This window comes from Panulirus ornatus, chromosome 23 (assembly GCF_036320965.1).
Source record: "Panulirus ornatus isolate Po-2019 chromosome 23, ASM3632096v1, whole genome shotgun sequence".
In the NCBI taxonomy this organism is placed as follows: domain Eukaryota; kingdom Metazoa; phylum Arthropoda; class Malacostraca; order Decapoda; family Palinuridae; genus Panulirus; species Panulirus ornatus.
Genome location: NC_092246.1, coordinates 9467322 through 9492304, shown reverse-complemented (window position 1 = coordinate 9492304; position 24983 = coordinate 9467322). Strand labels below are relative to the sequence as shown.

At 41.8% G+C, this 24983-nt stretch overlaps 1 protein-coding gene across 1 annotated transcript; it reads right to left on the bottom strand.

The window, feature by feature from the left end:
- Positions 1-1764: 1764 nt before the first annotated feature.
- Positions 1765-24705, bottom strand: LOC139756942 (uncharacterized). Its single transcript, XM_071676886.1, has 25 exons — positions 24239-24705; positions 23798-24022; positions 14126-14560; positions 13259-13483; positions 12684-13118; positions 12303-12526; positions 12244-12256; positions 11716-12159; positions 11334-11558; positions 10744-11190; positions 10303-10527; positions 9712-10158; positions 9273-9497; positions 8685-9128; positions 8152-8376; positions 7564-8010; positions 7125-7349; positions 6534-6980; positions 6094-6318; positions 5500-5943; positions 5110-5334; positions 4500-4967; positions 4107-4322; positions 3647-3958; positions 1765-3437 (listed from the first exon to the last, which is right to left on the bottom strand). The coding sequence occupies exons 1-25, from the start codon at positions 24569-24571 to the stop codon at positions 3213-3215; spliced, it is 7806 nt and encodes a 2601-aa protein (XP_071532987.1). The 5' UTR covers positions 24572-24705; the 3' UTR covers positions 1765-3212.
- Positions 24706-24983: the final 278 nt, after the last annotated feature.

Sequence of the window (24983 nt, the reverse complement as noted above, 5' to 3'; positions counted from 1 at the left end):
CGGGAGACAGCGACAAAGCAAAAAAAAAAAAAAAAAAAAAAATATATATATATATATATATATATATATATATATATATATATATATATATATATATATGACAAAACTAGGCTGCATCATTAGGAGTACAGTCTCGTCGAAGACAAACAGCATTTAGCCAGTTTCATAGACAGCCCGCCATGCCAATTACTCACAGTAAACTCACCTCTAAAACTCTCGGACTTTACAACGGAGTTCCCAAACGAGCAGTTCTTTCTCCAGCCCTTTTGGGTCTCTTCCAACAAGACCTTCCTCATTACCTCCAGCAAACCACAACATTCATGTCCCCTCATTTGCAGCCGATTTCACAATCACATCACAACACCCTGACACCACATTGCACCTTTGGAACAATGGCTTACCCAGAATAGAATGCCTGCATCTCCACAGAAGTCCCCAATCACTCTTTTAACCCCAGATAGACAGTATCCAGTTCATACCCTCCAGTTATCTTGAATGCTCAGTTATTTCCACTGAACAACATAGTATCCATTCTAGGCATCACGTTCGACACAATGACATTCACCGTCCACAGCAAAACATCACCACAAAAGCAGCACACAAATCAGATGTCCTTAGAAAACTAACTGGCATCAAAATTGGACAAGAAGATTCCTCAATATCCTGTACAAACACTTCCGCTCCACTCTAAACTATGCCTCACCTGCCTGGTCTTCCAACATTTAGAAACAGATACAACAAAGCTGCAAACTAAGCAAAATGAAGCACTCAGAACGATCACTAAGAACCACAAACACAACACTTGCACAATGAAACAAAAATCCTCCCTGTACAGTTCCACCAAAACATGGAAGGAACTCAGTTCTTTGCAATAGTACTAGAACTAGACCCTCTTCTATCCAAACCACTCCATACTTAGCCATCAATCTCCAAATAGAAATAAATAGCCTATCCCTGTTTCACACTGCAGCAACCTCTGTTCACATATTCCCAACCCCCAGCAAAGGTAACACTGACAAAACACACATACACCGAGATGACCCGACAAGGATTTAACAACCACCCTCCCAACTCAGTCAGAAACACCATCCCATCTAACATACATCCATTTAAAACCATGCACCCTAGACATACACGAGTCACACATTCCCATCTAAGCTCAGTACAACACCCATCCTGGCATTACTACAAGCACCGATTCAGCACATCCCAGGACCCTCCATGTTCGTAATACAATTACCACAGTGAAGACACTGAAAACTTACTGTTATAATGCCCTTGGCTCTCCCAGATTTGCATCATAGATGCACACACAACATTACTACTACTGAGGGCTGCAGTAGTTACATAGAGTGGACTCCTGGGGCTGGAAGCAGGTATATTCATAATTGCCATAGGACCACCTTTCTTGAAAGAGCCCAAGAGTCACTCCAGGAGCCATTATCTAGGAGTTCTTGGAGCTCTAAGGCTGCGTTACTTCCTGCTGCAGGGAAATGTTGGCTTCTCTGGAGTAATGAATTCGTTGATGAAATTGTACCTTCAGTAATATTGCCTGGGTAAAGGTGACTTTTCACTTGCGGTTTAACGTTATGCAGGTAGATCCCAGTAGCACACACACACACACACACACACATATATATATATATATATATATATATATATATATATATATATATATATATATATATATATATATATATATATATATATATATGTCGTCTTAATCCTACAGTTGGTTAATAAGTTTCTAGTAGCCATGGTATATGGATTTGAAGAAATTTATTGGTGCAGGTACATGCAACGGACCATATAAAAAATATCTTCCATTCCGAATAAACTGGACATTACAATTTAGCCTAACTAATATCTTAACTCATTTTCGACAGTTTAAGAATCTTCATCTGGTCACTTTTTAATCACCAGCATCATAAAAAAAAAAGGGTAATCTGTGAGTATAATTATCAAGCTATTCAGATCACAAAGATTACTTTATCAAGACCATAAAACTCTCACTAAGTTCACAGTGTTGCTTACAAATCGGAAAAGTAATTATGTGATATACAAAGCATAAATCAGACATAGCATTCAAGTTTATACCGTTCAGTTTGCACAGTTTAACACGACTTATGTAAAAGCAAAAACTCCTGTTCTGTTGTGGATATACGACAAAAAAAGAAAAGATATTGATAATCTAACATTTGGCTTACCTTTAACCTTTGCTCTCTAGTTTTGACACGCCTATGTAGCCGCTATTGCTTGATACATGGCTAGATTGGCTTCATTTGGTGCAGATTTCCTGACCAGTTTCTTTCTTCATTCCCTGCAGAGAACTAGGACATCAGTCTTCTACTTTACCTTTTCTATTTTCTTTATCGGTCGTCGAGACGCATTCATTTTTTTTCGCCTCGAATTCGCCATACAGATGTTTATATACATATACCCTAGCTTAAGCCAGGTACCCATTCATCGACCAGCACTGTATGCAGGGCTAGGCTTGCTGTGAGCCAAATTGCCCTTTCTAGGATTTGAAACCTAGCAGAGCATTTGCATGATTCGTACTTACTACGCTAGCCCAGAGAGACTGTCTCTACACAATGACTGAAACGCCTTGTTCTCTTGATGGTGTTCTAAGTCTTCTGTGAAATGTCTTAGTATGGATGTGGCCAAGGAATAAGTTCCAGTCTCAAGTTGTGCTTTGACGATAGCTATCTTGTGTCAGCTATAGTCCAGACTAGTGTGTGGCTGTCTTCCGACAGCTACTGTATGGTGGACTCATGGGTAGATTGATACCTTAAATAACTTCGTTTTCAAATTGATCCAACAGATGGCGTTAAAATGATGCTTAAAAAGAGAAACGTAATGTTCCAAATGTATTACTGAACGGGGAAACCATATAACCAAAACTGGAATAAGTTATGCGATATTTCTACTAGTATTATCTTTTGAACAATGAGTACCATGGGTGTACATCCTAATGATATTCACTGTAATGATATTCATTGTACATATCTTTTTACGATGAGCAGAGCCTTGGTACGCTATCTCTGTTAAATAATGACAAACACAGATCTGGTCAAGTCAGTTATGCAGGCCTCGGACTTTGTTATAAGATTCAGGCAACAACTCTTTATTTACACCACCGCAGCTCCCCATTCAGTCAGGACTTTTAGCACAATGTCGGTAAAAAAATGATATCTTGGTACCGGTAGATTTTACTGCTTTTTCGGTATGGTTATTGTGAGGATTCCCTCGGATGACATGAATGTGGTGATGGCATCGTACACCGCATCGTCAGGCACCAGGAACCGGCGCAGGAAGCTGAACGAGACAACTGACATACCTTCCTGTCTGTTCCCTTTCCCCTCAACCACAATCTCTGATCCTTCCACGATCTTCACCTTCACGCCACCGATGAAATCGCAGACATCCAGCACAATCTAATAACGCAAGAAATACATAATAGTGTATCATATCAAAGTAATCAGTAGAGGGACGTCAAAGCATTAAGATAACAGAACTAATAGATATGACTATATTTCTATTACCTGTTTTCATAAAGGGCATGCAATCACTAAGAGACTCCCTAATTGTCAAAACATCACTTTAAGATAATAGTACTAAACATGACCAAATATTTCTCTCTTACCTGCGTGTATTCCTTCTCGTCCTTCACAGACACAGCTTGATTTTCGTTCTTGGGTTTACTCTTGCGCAGATTCCTGTAGGTCTTGTACTCCTCGCCTTTGGAGGCTTTCACCTTCAGTTTCTCTAAAACGCTTTTGACGGCCGACTGGTAGTCCTGGCGCGCGCCCTCAAATGTAGCGTCGGTGAAGAAGTCTCCCTTCTGGGTGATGGGGAGAGGCTTGGTAATGGTGCTGCGATCAACGGTCTCAGCGGTTGATTTTTCGACGCTCTTCTCCGTCTTTGTCGTGGTTTCTTTTTTCTCCAGGGCGGCTCCCTGTTGGAGATGGTTTGACCGTTAGACATGGCAAAGTACCAGGCACAAATGCAGGGAAAGTGCAGGGAGAATAGATATCAATAGAACAAAATGCACACCAGTTTCTTGCAAAAAAAGAAAAATGTCTTGAGCTCTGAATGTCACTTACTTTCCTCGAGGCTGTTATTACAAGCACTCCGTCAGCCGACATCACGCAGGACACGGACTCAACCTGAACCTCTTGTGACAGGACGAATCGCTTACAGAAGCGCTTTGTGATGACCTGCTTTTTCTCGATGTGACCCTCGATAACCACCTCCCGTTCGTTCACGACCTTCGCGGTAACCACGCCATCAGTCGCAAATTCTTTCACGTCCAAGATTATCTGAAATGAATATAAGCACAGTTTACGAGGAGGAGAGAGTTCGTAAACGCTGGGACAAATTAAATGTTATTTCGATCTCAACAATAGAGTATATTAGATTAATTTTCCATTATTATTTTTTTTTTATCTATTCACACTGTTTACGTAAGGTTATGCTCGAGATGAGATAATGCCAACCTTATGAGATTTTTGGTCATCGTGGGTCGTGACAGCCTGGGTCTCCTCCGTCGTGTTACGGCGACGCAGATTCCTGTAGGAGGTAATGTAGTCGGTCTGAGAGAACGTCACCTTCATCTTCTCCAGAACTTGCTTGACAGCCCTCTGGTAAACTTGGCGGATTTCCACGAAGAAGGAGTCTTCGGAGAAGAGACCCTTCTTGATGATCACCAGGACTCTGCTGATGGTCTCTTTGCTACTTTCGTCCTTCACAGTCTTGACCTTCTGAGTCACAGACGTCACTTTTTTCTCTTGTTCGACATCTTTCTGGCTGACGGCTTCTTGTGTATCCTTTGCAACCTTCTGAGTCTTGACAACTGTCTCCTTGACGTCTTGTCCCTCTTTCGTTGTCTTGGTTGAAGTCTGCACTTGTTTCTTCGTGTCTGTCTTAATAGTTTGACTCTCCTCCGTCACTTGTTTTGCTGATGGCTGTAGAAGTAGATGGACGCTAGTTACATATTTTTCCAAAGATATGGACTGTGTATACCGAATAACAAAGAAAACTAGAAATTCTTGGACTTAGTATCGGCCAAAAATGCCATGATCGTAAAGTATACTTCCATGCACTTACTTTTCTCGGAGCTATGATCGTCAGCACACCATCAGATGACACCACACACGTCACAGACTCCACCAGAATATCCTCCGACAGAATGAATCGTTTACAGAAGCGTTTTGTAGACTTGGTTTTGCCCTCTTGTTTCTCTACGCGACCTTCGACGACGATTTCTCTTTCCTTCACTATTTTCACAGTTACCTCTCCACCCTCAATAAAATCTTTCACGTCTACTATGATCTGAAGTACAAACGGGATAAAGATATTATGTGTACATATAATGCATTCAAAAGAAATCTAAAACTTTTCGTACAATAATGAAAGTTTATTATGCCGCGTGTTGTAAATAGAATTCAGACGATGCAGTAAACTGTCTTTATCTATAGAATGACGTGAGTCACCCACCTTATGAGTCTTCTGGTCGTCACTGGCTGTAACAGCTTGGTTTTCCTCCTTCAGGTTCTGCTGACGTAGTTTCCTGTACGTGGTAATGTCGTCAGTCTTAGATTTCACGTTGAATTTTTGCAGAACCTTCTTGATGGCTGTCTGGAAGACTTGACGAGAATCCTCAAAGAAAGAGTCATCGAAGAAAGACCCTTTCTTGGTGATGGGCAGAGGTCTACTGCCGGTGTCGTCTTCCGTAGTGGTAACCTCCCGAGTCACAGTCGTTACCTTCTTCTGGGTAACAGTTTCCTGTGTTTCCTCTGGAACTTCCTGAGGTTTCACCACCACGGCCTTAACGTCTTGTCCTTCAGTCGTTGTTGTGGTTGAAGTCTGCACTTGTTTCTTGGTTTCTGTTTTCTGAACGTCGATGGTTTTACTAACCTCTGTCACTTGCTCTGGTGATGGCTGTAGATGGAGGCATGTTAAATTTTTTTTTGGTTAAATAGTGTTTTTTTTTTAGTAATGTTCCAAATATAATTCTATATTAGTATAAGCACTAGTGGTTCAGAGGCAGTGTAACTTCTCTTGGTTATAATATATGCAAAGAATACTTACTTTTCTTGGAGCTATGATTGTGAGCACTCCGTCATCTGATACCACACAAGACACAGACTCCACCAGAATATCTTCAGACAAAGTAAATCGTTTACAGAAGCGTTTTGAAGACTTTTTGTTGCCCTCCTGTTTCTCGATATGGCCCTCGATGACAATTTCTCTTTCCTTCACTATTTTGACGGTAACCTCTCCACCATCCATAAAGTCTTTGACATCTACAATGATCTGAACACAAAAGATATATCATTATACGCAAAAGTAACATGTTTTAAAGTTTAAGCATCACTTGTTCATTACAGTAAAATCTAAAACTATATTTAGTTCATTTTAAGTTCAAACATAGAATACATTGCAGCCATTATAAGTTTAAACTTAGAATACATTGCAGCTATACTCAATTCATACTTGGTACAAATAAAGGAAGAAATTGCATGACCCACCTTATGTGTCTTCTGGTCGTCACTGACTGTAACAGCTTGGTTGTCATCCTTCAGGTTCTGCTGACGGAGTTTCCTGTAAGTGGTGATGTCGTCAGTCTCAGACGACTTCACATTCGACTTCTCCAGTACTTGCTTGACAGCTGTCTGGAAGACTTGACGAGAATCCTCAAAGAAAGAGTCATCGAAGAAAGACCCTTTCTTGGTGATGGGCAGAGGTCTACTGCCGGTGTCGTCTTCCGTAGTGGTAACCTCCCGAGTCACAGTCGTTACCTTCTTCTGGGTAACAGTTTCCTGTGTTTCCTCTGGAACTTCCTGAGGTTTCACCACCACGGCCTTAACGTCTTGTCCTTCAGTCGTTGTTGTGGTTGAAGTCTGCACTTGTTTCGTGGTTTCTGTTTTCTGAACGTCGATGGTTTTACTAACCTCTGTCACTTGCTCTGGTGATGGCTGTAGATGGAGACATGTTAAAGGTATTTTTGGTTAATTTGTTTATGAGCAGTATTGCAGATATAATTCTTTATCAGCATAACTACTAGTGGTTTAGAAGCAGTGTAACTTCTCTTGGTCATGATATATGCAAAGAATACTTACTTTTCTTGGAGCTATAATTGTGAGCACTCCGTCATCTGATACCACACAAGACACAGACTCCACCAGAATATCTTCAGACAAAGTAAATCGTTTACAGAAGCGTTTTGAAGACTTTTTGTTGCCCTCTTGTTTCTCGATATGGCCCTCGATAACAATTTCTCTTTCCTTCACTATTTTGACGGTAACCTCTCCACCATCCACAAAGTCTTTGACATCTACAATGATCTGAACACAAAAGATATATCATTATGCGCAAATTAACATATCTCAAAGTTTGAATCATAATTGGCCACCTTCAATAAGACATAGAATTGTCTTTTGTTCATTACAAGTTCAAACATAGAATACTTTGCAGCCATTATAAGTTCAAACATAGAATACATTGTAGTCATACTCAGTTTATTTTAGGCACAAAAATGGTACAAATTGCATGACCCACCTTATGTGTCTTCTGGTCGTCACTGACTGTAACAGCTTGGTTGTCATCCTTCAGGTTCTGCTGACGGAGTTTCCTGTAGGTGGTGATGTCGTCAGTCTCAGAAGACTTCACATTCGACTTCTCCAGTACTTGCTTGACAGCTGTCTGGAAGACTTGGCGAGAATCCTCAAAGAAAGAGTCATCGAAGAAGGACCCTTTCTTGGTGATGGGCAGAGGTCTACTGCCGGTGTCGTCTTCCGTAGTGGTGACCTCCCGAGTCACAGTCGTTACCTTCTTCTGGGTAACAGTTTCCTGTGTTTCCTCTGGAACTTCCTGAGGTTTCACCACCACGGCCTTAACGTCTTGTCCTTCAGTCGTTGTTGTGGTTGAAGTCTGCACTTGTTTCTTGGTTTCTGTTTTTTGAACGTCGATGGTTTTACTAACCTCTGATACTTGCTCTGGTGATGGCTGTAGATGGAGGTATGTTAAAGGTATTTTTGGATGATTTGTTTATGAGCGGTATTGCAGATATAATTCTCTATCAGCATAAATAGTGGTTCAGAGGCAGTGTAACTTCTCTTGGTCATGATATATGCAAAGAATACTTACTTTTCTTGGAGCTATGATTGTGAGCACTCCGTCATCTGATACCACACAAGACACAGACTCCACCAGAATATCTTCAGACAAAGTAAATCGTTTACAGAAGCGTTTTGAAGACTTGGTGTTGCCCTCTTGTTTCTCGATATGGCCCTCGATAACAATTTCTCTTTCCTTCACTATTTTGACGGTAACCTCTCCACCATCCACAAAGTCTTTGACATCTACAATGATCTGAACACAAAAGATATATCATATTATACGCAAAAGTAATATATTTTAAAGTTTAATCATAACTTGTTCATTGCAATAAAACCTAAAACTATATTTAGTTCATTTTAAGTTCAAACATAGAATACATTGCAGCAATTATAAGTTTAAACATAGAATACATTGCAGCTATACTCAATTCATACTTGGTACAAATAAAGGAAGAACTTGCATGGCTCATATTGCAGCCATTATAAGTTCAAACATAGAATACATTGTAGCCATACTCAGTTTATTTTAGGCACAAAAATGGTACAAATTGCATGACCCACCTTATGTGTCTTCTGGTCGTCACTGACTGTAACAGCTTGGTTGTCATCCTTCAGGTTCTGCTGACGTAGTTTCCTGTAGGTGGTGATGTCGTCAGTCTCAGAAGCCTTCACATTCGACTTCTCCAGTACTTGCTTGACAGCTGTTTGGAAGACTTGACGAGAATCCTCAAAGAAAGAGTCATCGAAGAAGGACCCTTTCTTGGTGATGGGCAGAGGTCTACTGCCGGTGTCGTCTTCCGTAGTGGTGACCTCCCGAGTCACAGTCGTTACCTTCTTCTGGGTAACAGTTTCCTGTGTTTCCTCTGGAACTTCCTGAGGTTTCACCACCACGGCCTTAACGTCTTGTCCTTCAGTCGTTGTGGTTGAAGTCTGCACTTGTTGCTTGGTTTCTGTTTTCTGAACGTCGATGGTTTTACTAACCTCTGTCACTTGCTCTGGTGATGGCTGTAGATGGAGACATGTTAAAAGTATTTTTGGTTAATTTGTTTATGAGCAGTATTGCAGATATAATTCTTTATCAGCATAAATACTAGTGGTTTAGAGGCAGTGTAACTTCTCTTGGTCATGATATATGCAAAGAATACTTACTTTTCTTGGAGCTATGATTGTGAGCACTCCGTCATCTGATACCACACAAGACACAGACTCCACCAGAATATCTTCTGACAAAGTAAATCTTTTACAGAAGCGTTTTGAAGACTTTTTGTTGCCCTCTTGTTTCTCGATATGGCCCTCGATGACAATTTCTCTTTCCTTCACTATTTTGACGGTAACCTCTCCACCATCCACAAAGTCTTTGACATCTACAATGATCTGAACACAAAAGATATATCATTATGAGCAAATTAACATATCTCAAAGTTTGACTCATAATTGGCCACTTTCAATAAGATATAGAATTGTCTTTTGTTCATTACAAGTTCAAACATAGAACACTTTGCAGCCATTATAAGTTCAAACATAGAATACATTGTAGCCATACTCAGTTTATTTTAGGCACAAAAATGGTACAAATTGCATGACCCACCTTATGTGTCTTCTGGTCGTCACTGACAGTAACAGCTTGGTTGTCATCCTTCAGGTTCTGCTGACGTAGATTCCTGTAGGTGGTGATGTCGTCAGTCTCAGAAGACTTCACATTCGACTTCTCCAGTACTTGCTTGACAGCTGTCTGGAAGACTTGACGAGAATCCTCGAAGAAAGAGTCATCGAAGAAGGACCCTTTCTTGGTGATGGGCAGAGGTCTACTGCCGGTGTCGTCTTCCGTAGTGGTAACCTCCCGAGTCACAGTCGTTACCTTCTTCTGGGTAACAGTTTCCTGTGTTTCCTCTGGAACTTCCTGAGGTTTCACCACCACGGCCTTAACGTCTTGTCCTTCAGTCGTTGTTGTGGTTGAAGTCTGCACTTGTTGCTTGGTTTCTGTTTTCTGAACGTCGATGGTTTTACTAACCTCTGTCACTTGCTCTGGTGATGGCTGTAGATGGAGACATGTTAAAGGTATTTTTGGTTAATTTGTTTATGAGCAGTATTGCAGATATAATTCTCTATCAGCATAAATACTAATGGTTCAGAGGCAGTGTAGCTTCTCTTGGTCATGATATATGCAAAGAATACTTACTTTTCTTGGAGCTATGATTGTGAGCACTCCGTCATCTGATACCACACAAGACACAGACTCCACCAGAATATCTTCAGACAAAGTAAATCGTTTACAGAAGCGTTTTGAAGACTTGGTGTTGCCCTCTTGTTTCTCGATATGGCCCTCGATGACAATTTCTCTTTCCTTCACTATTTTGACGGTAACCTCTCCACCATCCACAAAGTCTTTGACATCTACAATGATCTGAACACAAAAGGTATATCATAGTATACGCAAATTAACATATTTCAAAGTTTGAATCATAATTGGCCACTTTCAATAAGATATAGAATTGTCTTTTGTTCATTACAAGTTCAAACATAGAATACTTTGCAGCCATTATAAGTTCAAACATAGAATACATTGCAACCATACTCAGTTTATTTTAGGCACAAAAATGGTACAAATTGCATGACCCACCTTATGTGTCTTCTGGTCGTCACTGACTGTAACAGCTTGGTTGTCATCCTTCAGGTTCTGCTGACGGAGTTTCCTGTAGGTGGTGATGTCGTCAGTCTCAGAAGACTTCACATTCGACTTCTCCAGTACTTGCTTGACAGCTGTTTGGAAGACTTGACGAGAATCCTCAAAGAAAGAGTCATCGAAGAAGGACCCTTTCTTGGTGATGGGCAGAGGTCTACTGCCGGTGTCGTCTTCCGTAGTGGTGACCTCCCGAGTCACAGTCGTTACCTTCTTCTGGGTAACAGTTTCCTGTGTTTCCTCTGGAACTTCCTGAGGTTTTACCACCACGGCCTTAACGTCTTGTCCTTCAGTCGTTGTTGTGGTTGAAGTCTGCACTTGTTGCTTGGTTTCTGTCTTTTGGACATCAATGGATTTTGTGATTCCCGTCACTTGTTCCGTTGATGGCTGGTAAGTGGATGGAAGACAAAGGAATTTTTGTCATAACTACATATTTTGTGAAGCCTTAGAGAGATAGCGAAGAAAATCCACATTGTTTTCTCTTCTAGTAGTTACAACAATGTTTGTGAACAACATTATAAGTTACTTACTTTTCTCGGAGCTTTGATAGTGAGTACTCCATCAGCTGACACCACACAAGACAGAGACTCCACCAGAATATCTTCAGGCAGAGTAAATCGTTTACAGAAGCGTTTTGAAGACTTGGTGTTGCCCTCTTGTTTCTCTATGTGGCCTTCGATAACCACCTCCCTATCGTTTACCGTTTTGACATTGATCACTCCACCGTTCACAAAGTCTTGGACATCTACTATTATCTGGAACGTATATACACAGTTCAGACATAAGTATTGTGTACTTCAACAGTATTACCAAGTGATATATAAACTACTTTAAGAAGCGTCCAACGATAGAGCCCATCAAAATCACATATAGTTTTTGCCTTTTTAAGTGAAGCTGATTTGAGTCACCCACCTTATGAGTCTGCTGGTCGTCGCTAACAGTAACAGCTTGGTTTTCCTCCTTCAGGTTCTGCTGACGAAGATTCCTGTAGGTGGTAATGTCGTCAGTCTGAGATGTCACGTTGGACTTTTGCAGCACTTGCTTGATAGCTGTCTGGAAGTCTTGGCGAGAATCCTCAAAGAAAGAGTCATCGAAGAAGGACCCTTTCTTGGTGATGGGCAGAGGTCTACTGCCGGTGTCGTCTTCCGTAGTGGTGACCTCCCGAGTCACAGTCGTTACCTTCTTCTGGGTAACAGTTTCCTGTGTTTCCTCTGGAACTTCCTGAGGTTTCACCTCCACGGCCTTAACGTCTTGTCCTTCAGTCGTTGTTGTGGTTGAAGTCTGCACTTGTTGCTTGGTTTCTGTCTTTTGGACATCAATGGATTTAGTGATTCCCGTCACTTGTTCCGTTGATGGCTGTTAAGTGGATGGAAGACAAAGGAATTTTTGTCATAACTACATATTTTGTGAAGCCTTAGAAAGATAGTGAAGAAAATCCACATTGATTTCTCTTCTAGTAGATACAACAATGTTTGTGAATATTATTAAAAGTTACTTACTTTTCTCGGAGCTTTGATAGTGAGTACTCCATCAGCTGACACCACACAAGACAGAGACTCCACCAGAATATCTTCAGGCAGAGTAAATCGTTTACAGAAGCGTTTGAAGACTTGGTGTTGCCCTCTTGTTTCTCTATGTGGCCTTCGATAACCACCTCCCTATCGTTCACCGTTTTGACATTGATCACTCCACCGTTCACAAAGTCTTGGACATCTACTATTATCTGGAACGTATATACACAGTTCAGACATAAGTATTGTGTACTTCAATAGTATTACCAAGTGATATACAAACTACTTTAAGAAGCGTCCAACGACAGAGCCCGTCATAATCACATATATTTTCTGCCTTTTTAAGTGAAGCTGATTTGAGTCACCCACCTTATGAGTCTGCTGGTCGTCGCTAACAGTAACAGCTTGGTTTTCCTCCTTCAGGTTCTGCTGACGAAGATTCCTGTAGGTGGTAATGTCGTCAGTCTGAGATGTCACGTTGGACTTTTGCAGCACTTGCTTGATAGCTGTCTGGAAGTCTTGGCGAGAATCCTCAAAGAAAGAGTCATCGAAGAAGGACCCTTTCTTGGTGATGGGCAGAGGTCTACTGCCGGTGTCGTCTTCCGTAGTGGTGACCTCCCGAGTCACAGTCGTTACCTTCTTCTGGGTAACAGTTTCCTCTGGAACTTCCTGAGGTTTCACCACCACGGCCTTAACGTCTTGTCCTTCAGTCGTTGTTGTGGTTGAAGTCTGCACTTGTTGCTTGGTTTCTGTCTTTTGGACATCAATGGATTTAGTGATTCCCGTCACTTGTTCCGTTGATGGCTGGTAAGTGGATGGAAGACAAAGGAATTTTTGTCATTACATATTTTGTTCAGCCATAGAAAGATAGTGAAGAAAATCCACATTGTTTTCTCTTCTAGTAGATACAACAATGTTTGTGAGCATCATTATAAGTTACTTACTTTTCTCGGAGCTTTGATAGTGAGTACTCCATCAGCTGACACCACACAAGACACAGACTCGACCAGAATGTCTTCAGGCAGAGTAAATCGTTTACAGAAGCGTTTGGAAGACTTGGTGTTGCCCTCTTGTTTCTCTATATGGCCTTCGATAACCACCTCCCTGTCGTCCACCGTCTTGACATTGATCACTCCACCGTTCACAAAATCTTGGACATCTACTATTATCTGGAACGTAATTGTTATACATACACTTCAGATATTGTATATGTGAAGATATATAAGTAATGTGTACTCCAATAGTATTACCAAATGATTTTTTTTTTCTTTTTTTTTTGCCGCTGTCTTCCGCGTTTGCGAGGTAGCGCAAGGAAACAGACGAAAGAAATGGCCCAACCCACCCCCATACACATGTATATACATACGTCCACACACGCAAATATACATACCTACACAACTTTCCATGGTTTACTCCAGACGCTTCACATGCCCAGATTCAATCCACTGACAGCATGTCAACCCCGGTATACCACATCGATCCAATTCACTCTATTCCTTGCCCTCCTTTCACCCTCCTGCATGTTCAGGCCCCGATCACACAAAATCTTTTTCACTCCATCTTTCCACCTCCAATTTGGTCTCCCACTTCTCCTCGTTCCCTCCACCTCCGACACATATATCCTCTTGGTCAATCTTTCCTCACTCATTCTCTCCATGTGCCCAAACCACTTCAAAACACCCTCTTCTGCTCTCTCAACCACGCTCTTTTTATTTCCACACATCTCTTTATTATATAGTGTCCAACTACTGAACAGTCACAGTCACATATAGTTTCTGCCTTTTTAAGTGAAGCTGATTTGAGTCACCCACCTTATGAGTCTGCTGGTCGTCGCTAACAGTAACAGCTTGGTTTTCCTCCTTCAGGTTCTGCTGACGAAGATTCCTGTAGGTGGTAATGTCGTCAGTCTGAGATGTCACGTTGGACTTTTGCAGCACTTGCTTGATAGCTGTCTGGAAGTCTTGGCGAGAGTCCTCAAAGAAAGAGTCATCGAAGAAGGACCCTTTCTTGGTGATGGGCAGAGGTCTACTGCCAGTGTCGTCTTCCATAGTCTTCACCTCCCGAGTCACAGTCGTTACCTTCTTCTGGGTAACAGTTTCCTCTGGAACTTCCTGTGTTTTTACCACCATTGTCTTGACGTCTTGGCCTGCCGTTGTGGTTGTGGATGAAGTCTGCACTTGTTTCTTGGTCTCTGTTTTCTGAACATTGATGCTTTTACTAACCCCCGTCATTTGCTCTGTTGATTGCTGTAGCATGTGAGGATATCATAGATGCATTAGTAAGGAATATATATATATATATATATATATATATATATATATATATATATATATATATATATATATATATATATATATACACACACACACACATATATTGGAAAGGATCATAATGCGCGTGATCAAGTTTATTCCTATGAATCCACACGGAAAATGAAACACGATAAGTTCCCAAGTGCACTTTCGTGTAATAATCACATCATCAGAGGAGACACAAGAGAGAAATATAATAGTCAGTTGATATACAACGAAGAGACGTAGCTAAGACGCCATTTGCTAAACATGCGATTTCATATTCCTCGTGGTATCATAGGAATTATATATATATATATATATATATATATATATATATATATATATATATATATATATATATATATATATATATATATATATATATATATAGTGAATTAGGTAGATATAAATTTGTGTCGGGTCTGTGCGTCGAAAGCACAGGGAACCAGGGGAAAAGAAAAAATGAAGAGGAAATGGATGGATAGAGTAAAGGAGGCTTTGGGGTGCCGGGGTCTGTGCGAGAGGTGTGCACTGCACAGAAAGAACTGGAGCAACGTGGAGTATGAAGAGCAATATTATGTAAGTGGGCTGCACAAGGGCTTATATGAGTCAATCAAGATAAGATGGAGTAGTCTGTGAGGCTTAACAGTGGTTGGTAGAAGATGGTGTCAGCACGATATACACGACAGCTAGAGACTGGAGGCGTGCCAACGAAACCGTTGCACATTTTTTCTTGACGCTTCCTTGCTGAGCAGGGAACACCAATTAGGCATTATATATATATATATATATATATATATATATATATATATATATATATATATATATATATATATATATATATATATATATATATATATATGAATCATAGTTTTTTCGTATTTATTCACCGTTTCCCGATTTAGCTTGCCAAGGTAGTGCGAGAAGCAAACGAAGTTTTTTTTTTCTTTCACCTCAGTGAGGTAAACATGAGGAGCTGGCGAACAGTGGCCTCTTTTAGAAATGTATAGTCAGTCTCTCACCACCAGCCCCACAACACTGATTATGGTTCCCTTTCCCTGCGAGGCGAGGAAGTGGTGTTTCATCTTAACTAAGGAATTACTGTCTCTAATATCTGCAGTGAAATATAATCTCTCATTTTTAAACGTCTGATGATCTATTTATAGGACTTAGCGTCATCTGTTGCAGGAGATATGACGTTAATTAAAACTGTGTTGTATATCAAAACATAAGGAGAAAACCGTAACAATAATTCTGGTCGCATTCGACAAGTAATAGGATCGGGTAAACAAATTTGCCGTATTATTTATGTTATAAAAAATGAGATTAGTAATACCTGCTGCTACTCTTACGGTTATTTCCATGATGAACATCATTGACAATAGTGCATTTATGATAGATGAAACAAATGGCAAATGAAAGAACTACTCTCATAACGACCCTCCAACGATCGTTTTAATTCCCAGACTATTTTGGTCCACTGTATTTTGGTCCAATGTTCCCTTACCTCCTGTCTTAACAGACTTGCGCAATCGGGTAAATCCTAAAAGAAATATCATTACTCTCTATCAGGTGGTGACACAAAGACAGCCCAGTGCTAGGCCAATCTTCCTCACTTTAACTTTTGGTGAGGGAAGCCGTGATGGCTGTGTGTGCAGCATACAGGCCACAGTTGCGTTCCCGATCCCACAACACAGCCTACACCTCTGCCCGCGTCCGAACAGCCTCTAGCTAAAGAAACGATTTTGTAAGTAAAATTCTGTGATCTTCTATTCTTCTATTCCTATAAATGATAATCAGTGATTTTTAGGATGACTTTGATTTTCTGACTGAATATGTAATGTATTAGTAATTATGTATACGTGATCGAATGTAGCTCGTATTACCTTCACATAATACACACACACACATGTCTTTGCTTAGCATAGGAAATATGAAGACTACACAGCTTACGGTTCCATGTGATTGTTGAGTTAAATTAGGAAAGTACTTGAAGTTTAGAACGGGAGAGAAACCTACGTTTAGGCGTTACTTACGAGCAATATATACGATATATGAGAAATTATAATTAACATATGTGACCGACTGTTACTTAAACTCTGTATTAGGAGGAAATCGACTCTTATTGTGCTATTGTGCTTCCACTCCCTCCCTCCTTCCCTCTACTCCCCGTTCCACACAGCTTCGGTGACGACCGGCTAACTTCTCAGTGACTTTCGCTCCCATACACTGACTGTCTTTTTCCTCCACAGTCAACTGTTACTGGAACACAGGTTTATGTCATTCTCTTTAACGTTTTACACGTGTGAAATGCTTTCCTTCAGCATTTGACTATTATATAGGCATTTCTTTATTAGCGGGAAGAAACTCAACAGTTACGACAGCACTACACCATTATCGTACTGGTTTGCTGTACTACTGTTCTGCGTACTTGTGTACCCACTTCTGTTACTTATCAAATACCGATGAATTGAATATTACAAGTTATTTCTGTGTTTTTTCTCGTAACTCATTAAAGTGAAGATGAGGTGGTGTGCTAAACTTCGTAATGACAGCGTATTCCAAGCGATGATAATTCCTAGATTACTTACGTCATCACTGATATCGGTGATGGGAAATTTCGGTTATGGTGGACGATGGGTTTGTTTCTCACCGATAGTTGGCATCGCAATCCATTGTGATAGGCTATGCGCTCGACTTTAGAGCACGACTATATATTCCCTTGTTTTCTTGTACAGTTTAGGTAAACCAAAGCCAACCATCCACAACTTAGCCTCACAGACTAATTTCATGACTTAACCTGATTGCTTCATATACCCTGGTTCAGTCCTTTGTCAGCACGTCGTTCCTTGTACACCATACCAATCCAAATCTTTCTATCCAGTGCGCACCAGTTGTCCTACTGAATCTTCAAGCACCGATAAAGTAAGGCATCCTTTACTCCATCCTTTCATCTCCCGTTAGATCTGTCCCATCTCCCTTGCTCTCTCCACATTTGACACATAAATCCTCTTAGTAAGTCTATCCTTGTTCATCCTCTCCATTTCAGCACATCCCAACCGGCCCTCTCGGTCAGACTGCACTTACCACCACATCTTCCTCAGCAATGTTAAACTTTACAGTATGTGAGGCATTTCTTATCCTAAATATTTACCCTCTTCCTTTCTTCAGGTGTCCAGGGCTCAAGACTCTCAACCACACGACAGTGCTGGGATCACTATACCTTCAAACACATCCATCTTTGCCTTTACAGATACCAACATACCCACCCGCTCCTTAATGCACCCAATACCCTAGCGACCTCTTCCACCCTATGATTCTCTTTAACCCCAATATGTTCCATTCGCTGTTAGGTTCACTACCAGGTTTCTGAAGTAATCCACTTCCTCTTGGTCCTCCCTACATGAACTTACACTCTAACCGACCTGTCGTACACAAATGCTGCAACTCAGCACCTTTATTACGTTCACATTTACTCTCGGTTTATTCATTCCACACACTCCCAGAATCTTCCACCGGCTTCAGTTTCTCTCTAGGGGTTTACCGCCAAGAGTTTTTCCATTTGCATACAGTAACTGATTCACCTACTGCGCACATCCCCTATCCCAGCGTATTGTAGGTCCATCCTTCACCCTAAGACTTGCTTTTGCCTGCCTCATTAACTCCATCCATAAACGATTAAATAGCCATGATGGCACATCTCTGTAGCTGACCTACCTTCCTCAGGAAGCACTCATCTTCCCTTCTTACTCGCACACATACCTTACTCACTCGATAAAATTCTCTAACTACATCCAGTAACTATCGCTTTACCACATAGATTCGTAGTACCCCTCACAGCAAGGTTTCTGTCAGCCATATCATACCGTTTCTCGAGATCCATAAATACTGCTTATAAGTCCTTTGTGTCTCTAGTAATTTTTCACGTCATTTCTTCAGACAAGAGTACACAAAGAGAAAAGGTGAACAAGGGATACAGGAAGTATTTTGAAGGATTGCTGAATGCGTGAAATGATAGAGAGGCAGATGTGATGTATCCGGGCCATGGTGAATATTGAGTGACATGGTGAATGGTATGATGAAAAGAGAGTAAGAACTGAAAGCCTTGCGTAAGAAAATAAATGGCAGAGAGGGTGGATTGGATGGGATTGCAAACTGAATATCTCAAAAAAAGGGGGTGACAGTGTTGCTGATTGGTAAAGTAGGAGGCAGTTCGGTGTTTGTATGGCCAAAGGGGAGGTGCCTGAAAACGGTTGGAATGTCTGCAAGTGCCCCTAGTGTAAAGAGAAGGTGGTGAGGGTGACAAAAGTGGATGTTCGAATTACAGAGGTGTACGTCTGTTGAGTATACCAAGGAAAGTGCATGGTAGATTGAGAGAGGGGATGGCATGCATAGAGCATCTGACTCGGGAGAAACGCTGTGGATTTTGGAGAGGTAGAGAGAGAGAGAGAGAGAGAGAGAGAGAGAGAGAGAGAGAGAGAGAGAGAGTGTGTGTGTGTGTGTGTGTGTGTGTTTGTACTGTGCATGTACACCTACTTGTACCATATGGGGGGGGGAGTTTTACACTCGTGGGGCCCCATCTCATAAACAATATCTGTCACAACCTAAATATGCTCTTTGCTGAAACCATGTCTTCAATACTCTTGTGTGTGTGTGATTACTATTTGTGTGTTACGGGAGAGAGCTACATATACTTGTGTTGCCCCGTCTCTTACATATGTATCGTCTTTACTTTTATACACAACACACACACACACACACACACACCAGCCTAAGCCAAGTAAGTGTGCGTGTGTACATGTGTGTGACTGTGTATGTGTTTCTTATTGTTTCCCTATGGGTTTATTTTGTGTTCAGTTGATTTCCTTGATTACGTGTAGTCGTTTTGGTGATTCTGTGTTTTCATGTATATATACAATGTATATATACGTAGGCACATAGAGGCAAACACGTAAGCGTAAAAATAAACATTTTTCATTTATTTGAGGAGAGAGATTTGAAAGCCATGTTACTGTTACCAAGTGGAGATATTTAACGTAACCTTACATTAATTAGTCGTCGTTTAACATAATTTTAATCTTACTTTCGCATCTCTAACCATACAAAATTTTATGCTAGGGGTAATCTCTTATAAGAGCATTTGGCTCAACTAGGAGAAAAGTGGGTTTCTTGGATAAGGGATCAGGAACCACTTGTTTGGCCCGCGAGACTCTTCCGTCTATATGACATCACAGATATTACTCCGCTGTTGGCCAGCGTTTGCCAACGCGGTCTGAACAAGGATCAGTGATTGGCTCAAAGTTTGTTACAGTCATCATATTATTCTTGTTGCGACCAGTGATTGGCTGACAGTACACCCACGCGCTTTCATGCTTTTTTTCCCTTTTTTTCACCGTCTTAATGATCATCACGACATAATTTCCGGTTATACAACGAAATGTTGTGAAACAGCATGTGAAAGGTTGCAGTTGCTGTACGAATATCGATAATAGTTATCTTCTAATAATAGCCTAAGCTTATCATTTGATTCAGTGACTCGGTGTATAATTATGCTCGCTTCCTCGAAGAAATGGTGTCGGTAACTCGAGCACAGAGTTGTCATGTCAGCACTGAGTGAAGAATATAGAGGCGGACGTTTACAGATGAGGTGGTGTGTATGACACTCAAGCCTGATGTTGGAATGACATGTGACGAATTTTTCCCGTTGGATCCGACTTATCAATGGGTGTCATTGATGGAAAGACATTTAGGTTAATGTTAGCCCCTATAAAGACACGGTAGAAATGGGAGTTACGTATTATCTGCTCAGTTTAACTTGTGCATGATACTGTCACGCAGACCAGGAAGACTGTAGGCAGCGGCGAAGTGACCTACACCCAAAAACCATCACGACTCCCACAGAAGTGGGTAAAGTATTCGTACATGACTTTTGACGCTAGTTCTACCGGCCTTTCTCTCGGGTCTGAACACCTGTGAGGGGTCGTGTCTCCCTATATGCCTTTCCGGATTGGCAACTGCACGCGGGAGTTGCAAGCTCCTAAGTTCACACAAACCACAAGGAGAACAGGAACTCATTCTAGTGACGTTGAGGGTAAAAGTGGTGTTACTACGCATAAATATAAAACACGGTATCCACTTTAGTGTCACCGCTTCTGCCATGAGCTGTGCGTGTCACTCGGGGTCTGACAGCCCAGTATGAGGTTCTCTTTGGCTTTCTTCCAGATGTGGAAGTGCTGACGACCCTTCCGTTTACTGTTAGGTTTAGTGCTTAACAGCAGCTAATGATCATTAAGGTGAAACCCTGTAACTTAAAGGACAGCAGTGTCCTTGGTTTTTAAAGACTGCCTGAGTTCCTATAAGAATTTTTGACCACATCATGCGTCCAATGCAACTCCTAATTAAGGGAGCAGCACGACGACGCTTCTCCGGTGTACACAATTATTGACACAGCAGCCTTGACAGAGAGCCAGTACTAACACTGGTGCCTGAATCCTCTGGTTTTAACTGAGAGTTCTGACCAAATACGAGAATAAATATGCGTAAGATAAGCAAAATGGAAGGGTAAGGATATCGTCCGGGTGATTCACCAGTTCGTGCTTGGGCAGGCTGCCGTCCATGCGTGTAAATAGAGGCGAAGAGACCTAAAAGGAAAGAATCATATCCATGGTACCTGATCACGAATTTAGCGAGTTCTTCATTTTATAATCTATAGATCGTATGAGTGCCGGTAAGCTATCCACTCTCGCGGAGCCATCTCCAGCTTTCAGTGAGGTTAGGGGACCTCGCAAGCCGAAAATGGAATCGTTTCTTCATCCTCATCAATGGATGTCGTCCAAGATATACTCATTTCCACTGGAATTGTTGATGACTCGTCCCCGGGGAGTCACCATTAATGACTAATCCCCTAACTACGGAATCAGACTTGGATTACTGCCACCTTGGATTCTCATCATCCGAAAAAAGATCACAATTACTCATCTTTATTACACCTGCACCTCCAGCCTCGTTCCTCTCACAGAACTCTCGGCTGGCCTCCCTCCTCCTCCAAGTCATAAAAGCCCACCTAAATACTCGGCTTCATGCTGAACCTCCGACTCGGCGGGAAAGAGCACATTATCACCATTATAAAATCCGTGACCCTACAGACTAATTTTCACGACGACTTCAGATATTCGAAACTTCCAGTACGTACTGGTAACTGCCCACTGGACATTGACCGTCTGCAGCCACAGCGATGATACTTTGGAGATATCTGTGTTACTTCATCAGGAGTCCATCTCCACTATTGACATTCGCCTGCTTGGGCTTCGAGATGCATCATGTCAGTTGATATGATGGACCTCTCAACAGTTCCATTTCAAGTTCGTTGGGTTTAAGTTGTCTACTGCCTTTATACTGGTTAACTACCAGATTTGGTTATGTTAGGTCAGGTTAGCTCCACTTGCACTGTAACTGTTTTAGTTTCACAGAATAAGGGAATATAGCTGTTCTTAAAGGGGAATGCTCGAAGTATGCGCACCTAGCACAATGCTCTTTCTTGAATATTCAACTGTATGGAGGCGCACGGGGCACCAGTCGCTACGTCATTACCCGAATATTCAGGATCTTACACCCATATAAAAAGAGTGGGGGTGGGTGGGGGGAGGGGTTCGTCCAGGGCCGTTTACATACATTTTGCTTAACTCTCATTGAGTTTCATGGTAACGTAAATGTCTCATACTCGTTGATACGTTAAAGTACAGAGCTTCTCTCGAAGTGCTGAGCAAAACTCTTTCCTTAAGTAATCAATGTGTCGTTGAACCAGACGTGTCCCCCCCCAAAACCATCCCACCGTGAGTTTGCGGGTTATGAGGTTAGCGTCATGTGTAAAAGGGGAACCCCAGAGCTACCCTACCGCACACCAGGTTTTTACCTCGACTGTTGCTGTGTTCCAAAGGCCGACTTGTGTATCTGTCGCTCCCTTGCAGGTGAATGGAAAGCTTTTTCTCTTTCAATATGTCAAGTAGATTGTCAGAGGTCGGGTGCGGTACTGTGGCACTTGACTTCCTATGGTAGATTTTGATGACATCGCTTTCTGAAGAGGACGAACTAACGAAGTTTATGATAACTAGGAGCATCCTAGCTAAGCAGGAGGGAGGACGAAGTAGTCTGATGTGTGTGACAAGTGATGGTGTACTCGTATAATTCGCCGTTGCCATTGCATCTGGGACCTCTAGGTCCTACTTCGACGATGCGTTAACCTCACATCTCCAAGGAGAGATCGACCTTCCCTGACTACACTTGATCCCCTTAACCACACGGTGCGCACTGCTGCCCCAGTTGGATGACTAGTGTAAAGATGGATTTCTTAGGCAGTCGGTGGCTTTTCCATGCCGATAACCCATATTATGGACAAGCTGGCCCAGACTTGGCCACACTCGCGAGTACTTACCTAAGGCCAGCTTTATCATGCCTTGGATCTTAGCCATGAAAAAGGCTATATTTCCCCATTAGCTATAGATGAGCTACCATACACTAGCATCCCCAACACTCAGCGTCTCGAGTGTCTCATTAAGACGATATATATATATATATATATATATATATATATATATATATTATATATATATATATATATATATATATATATATATATATATATATATATATACTGTCGTCTTCCTCCTCCGTGTTGTCGCCTGTGTTCTTGCTGTCTGAATTTCACTTCGAAATGTCAAATGAATTCACATTTGTCTTCAAAGGCCGTGTTAACTACGCCCTTAGCATGTCTCCAGAGACCCTGTCATCATTGCCACACTTTGTCACTGACAAGATCATTCCCGTGAAGTTCGCTTTTGCCCTCTTCCATCTTGGGCGACAATTTTTTTTCACAACTTGAAACGTATCATTTTCTCTTTCCCTCTTTTTCCTTTCGATTATTTATCTGTCGTCTCTTTAACAGAGACAAACTGTCTTTTTTTTCTTCGCTCTACGCTTTGCTATCGATGTTATATATCTTTCCATAACGAAAATGTGTTATATTCGCTCTTTTTTCAAAATTTACGAAGTTAGTGTTGGAACCCCATCTGTCGGGGCATATACATACGGTCGCCCTCTGTCATCGCGGAACACATCCTTCCGACGCTTTTTTTTTCTTTCTTTTTCGTTAATTCATCACGTAACGAAATGTGACAGAGCCACTATACTCACCTTCCTCCTGGCCTTGATGATCATAACCCCGTCCGAGGACACGACAGACGTCAGGGTCTCTATTTCGACGTCTTCAGGGAGGATGAAGCTTCTCTTGAAGCTTTTGGAAGACTTTCTGTTGCCCTCCTGCTTCTCCATGCGACCCTGCACGACCAGCTCCCTCTCGCCCACCGTCTTCACACTCACATCTCCATCTTTTATGAACTCGTTCACGTCCACGACGATCTGGTAAGAAATAGTCGTGTAAGATTCACACCCGATCATGATTTTTTTGGGGCGCATGTATTTAAACCATACTTTTTTCCGTCATGATTTACGTACATTTAGTAAAAATGAGAATATGTATATAGCATATATTCTGCATATGTGTTGCATATATATTGCATATATTCTGCATATATATTGCATATATTTTGCATATATGTTGCATATATATTGCACCTTGTGATAAAGCTCGTCGTCTGATGACTTGACGGCCATATTTTCGTCTCGCATATCCCGGGTTCGAAGTTGTCTGTAGGACGTCATGTCGTCGGTCGTGGAGGTCTTGTCGCCCCACTTTGAGAGCACGTCCTTGATGGCGTCTTGGTAGTCTTGCCGAGTGTCCTCGAAACACGAGTCGCTGAAGAACTGGCCCTTCTTTGTGATTGTGATGCACTTCTGCGAGGTCATCTCGGCCGAGGTTGTGGTCGAGGACTTCGTCTGAACCTCGCCGGTTGCCTCGGTCGAGGTCGTCTTCGTCGTCCGCGTCGTCTTCTTCTGGATGGACGCCATTGTCGACGGGAGGGAGGGCTGCTCTTGTTCCTCTACTACGGTCGGTCGGTCGGGTTACCGCAACGGTCTCCGGGCGGTGGGAGATGTTCTCAAAAGACGGTTCCTTTCCCGCACTGAGGTGGAGTCTGCACTGCCAGGTGTGTGGGAGGTGGACTCCTATATACTGGGGGAGAGGGGGGGATGGGGGAGGGGGTTGAGAGAGAGAGAGAGAGAGAGAGAGAGAGAGAGAGAGAGAGAGAGAGAGAGAGAGAGAGAGAGAGAGAGAGAAGAGGCTCCACCTACCAGCCTCCCCCACGTGGTTTACACCCCTCGATATTTTAAGATCATAGCCGTTGCCAACTGGGATCAGGGTCCAGGAAATACTTTATGGATTCATTCATCACGTCGCATTTTTTTTTTCATTCTTATTCAT

Excerpts from the sequence above, each read along its gene's own strand:
- LOC139756942 (XM_071676886.1), bottom strand. The coding sequence starts at position 24,571 with ATGGCGTCCATCCAGAAGAAGACGACGCGGACGACGAAGACGACCTCG. Across the intron at positions 24,023-24,238 it reads ACGACGAGCTTTATCACAAG|ATCGTCGTGGACGTGAACGA; the intron begins GTGCAATATATA and ends ATTTCTTACCAG. Across the intron at positions 3,959-4,106 it reads TAATAACAGCCTCGAGGAAA|GGAGCCGCCCTGGAGAAAAA; the intron begins GTAAGTGACATT and ends CATCTCCAACAG.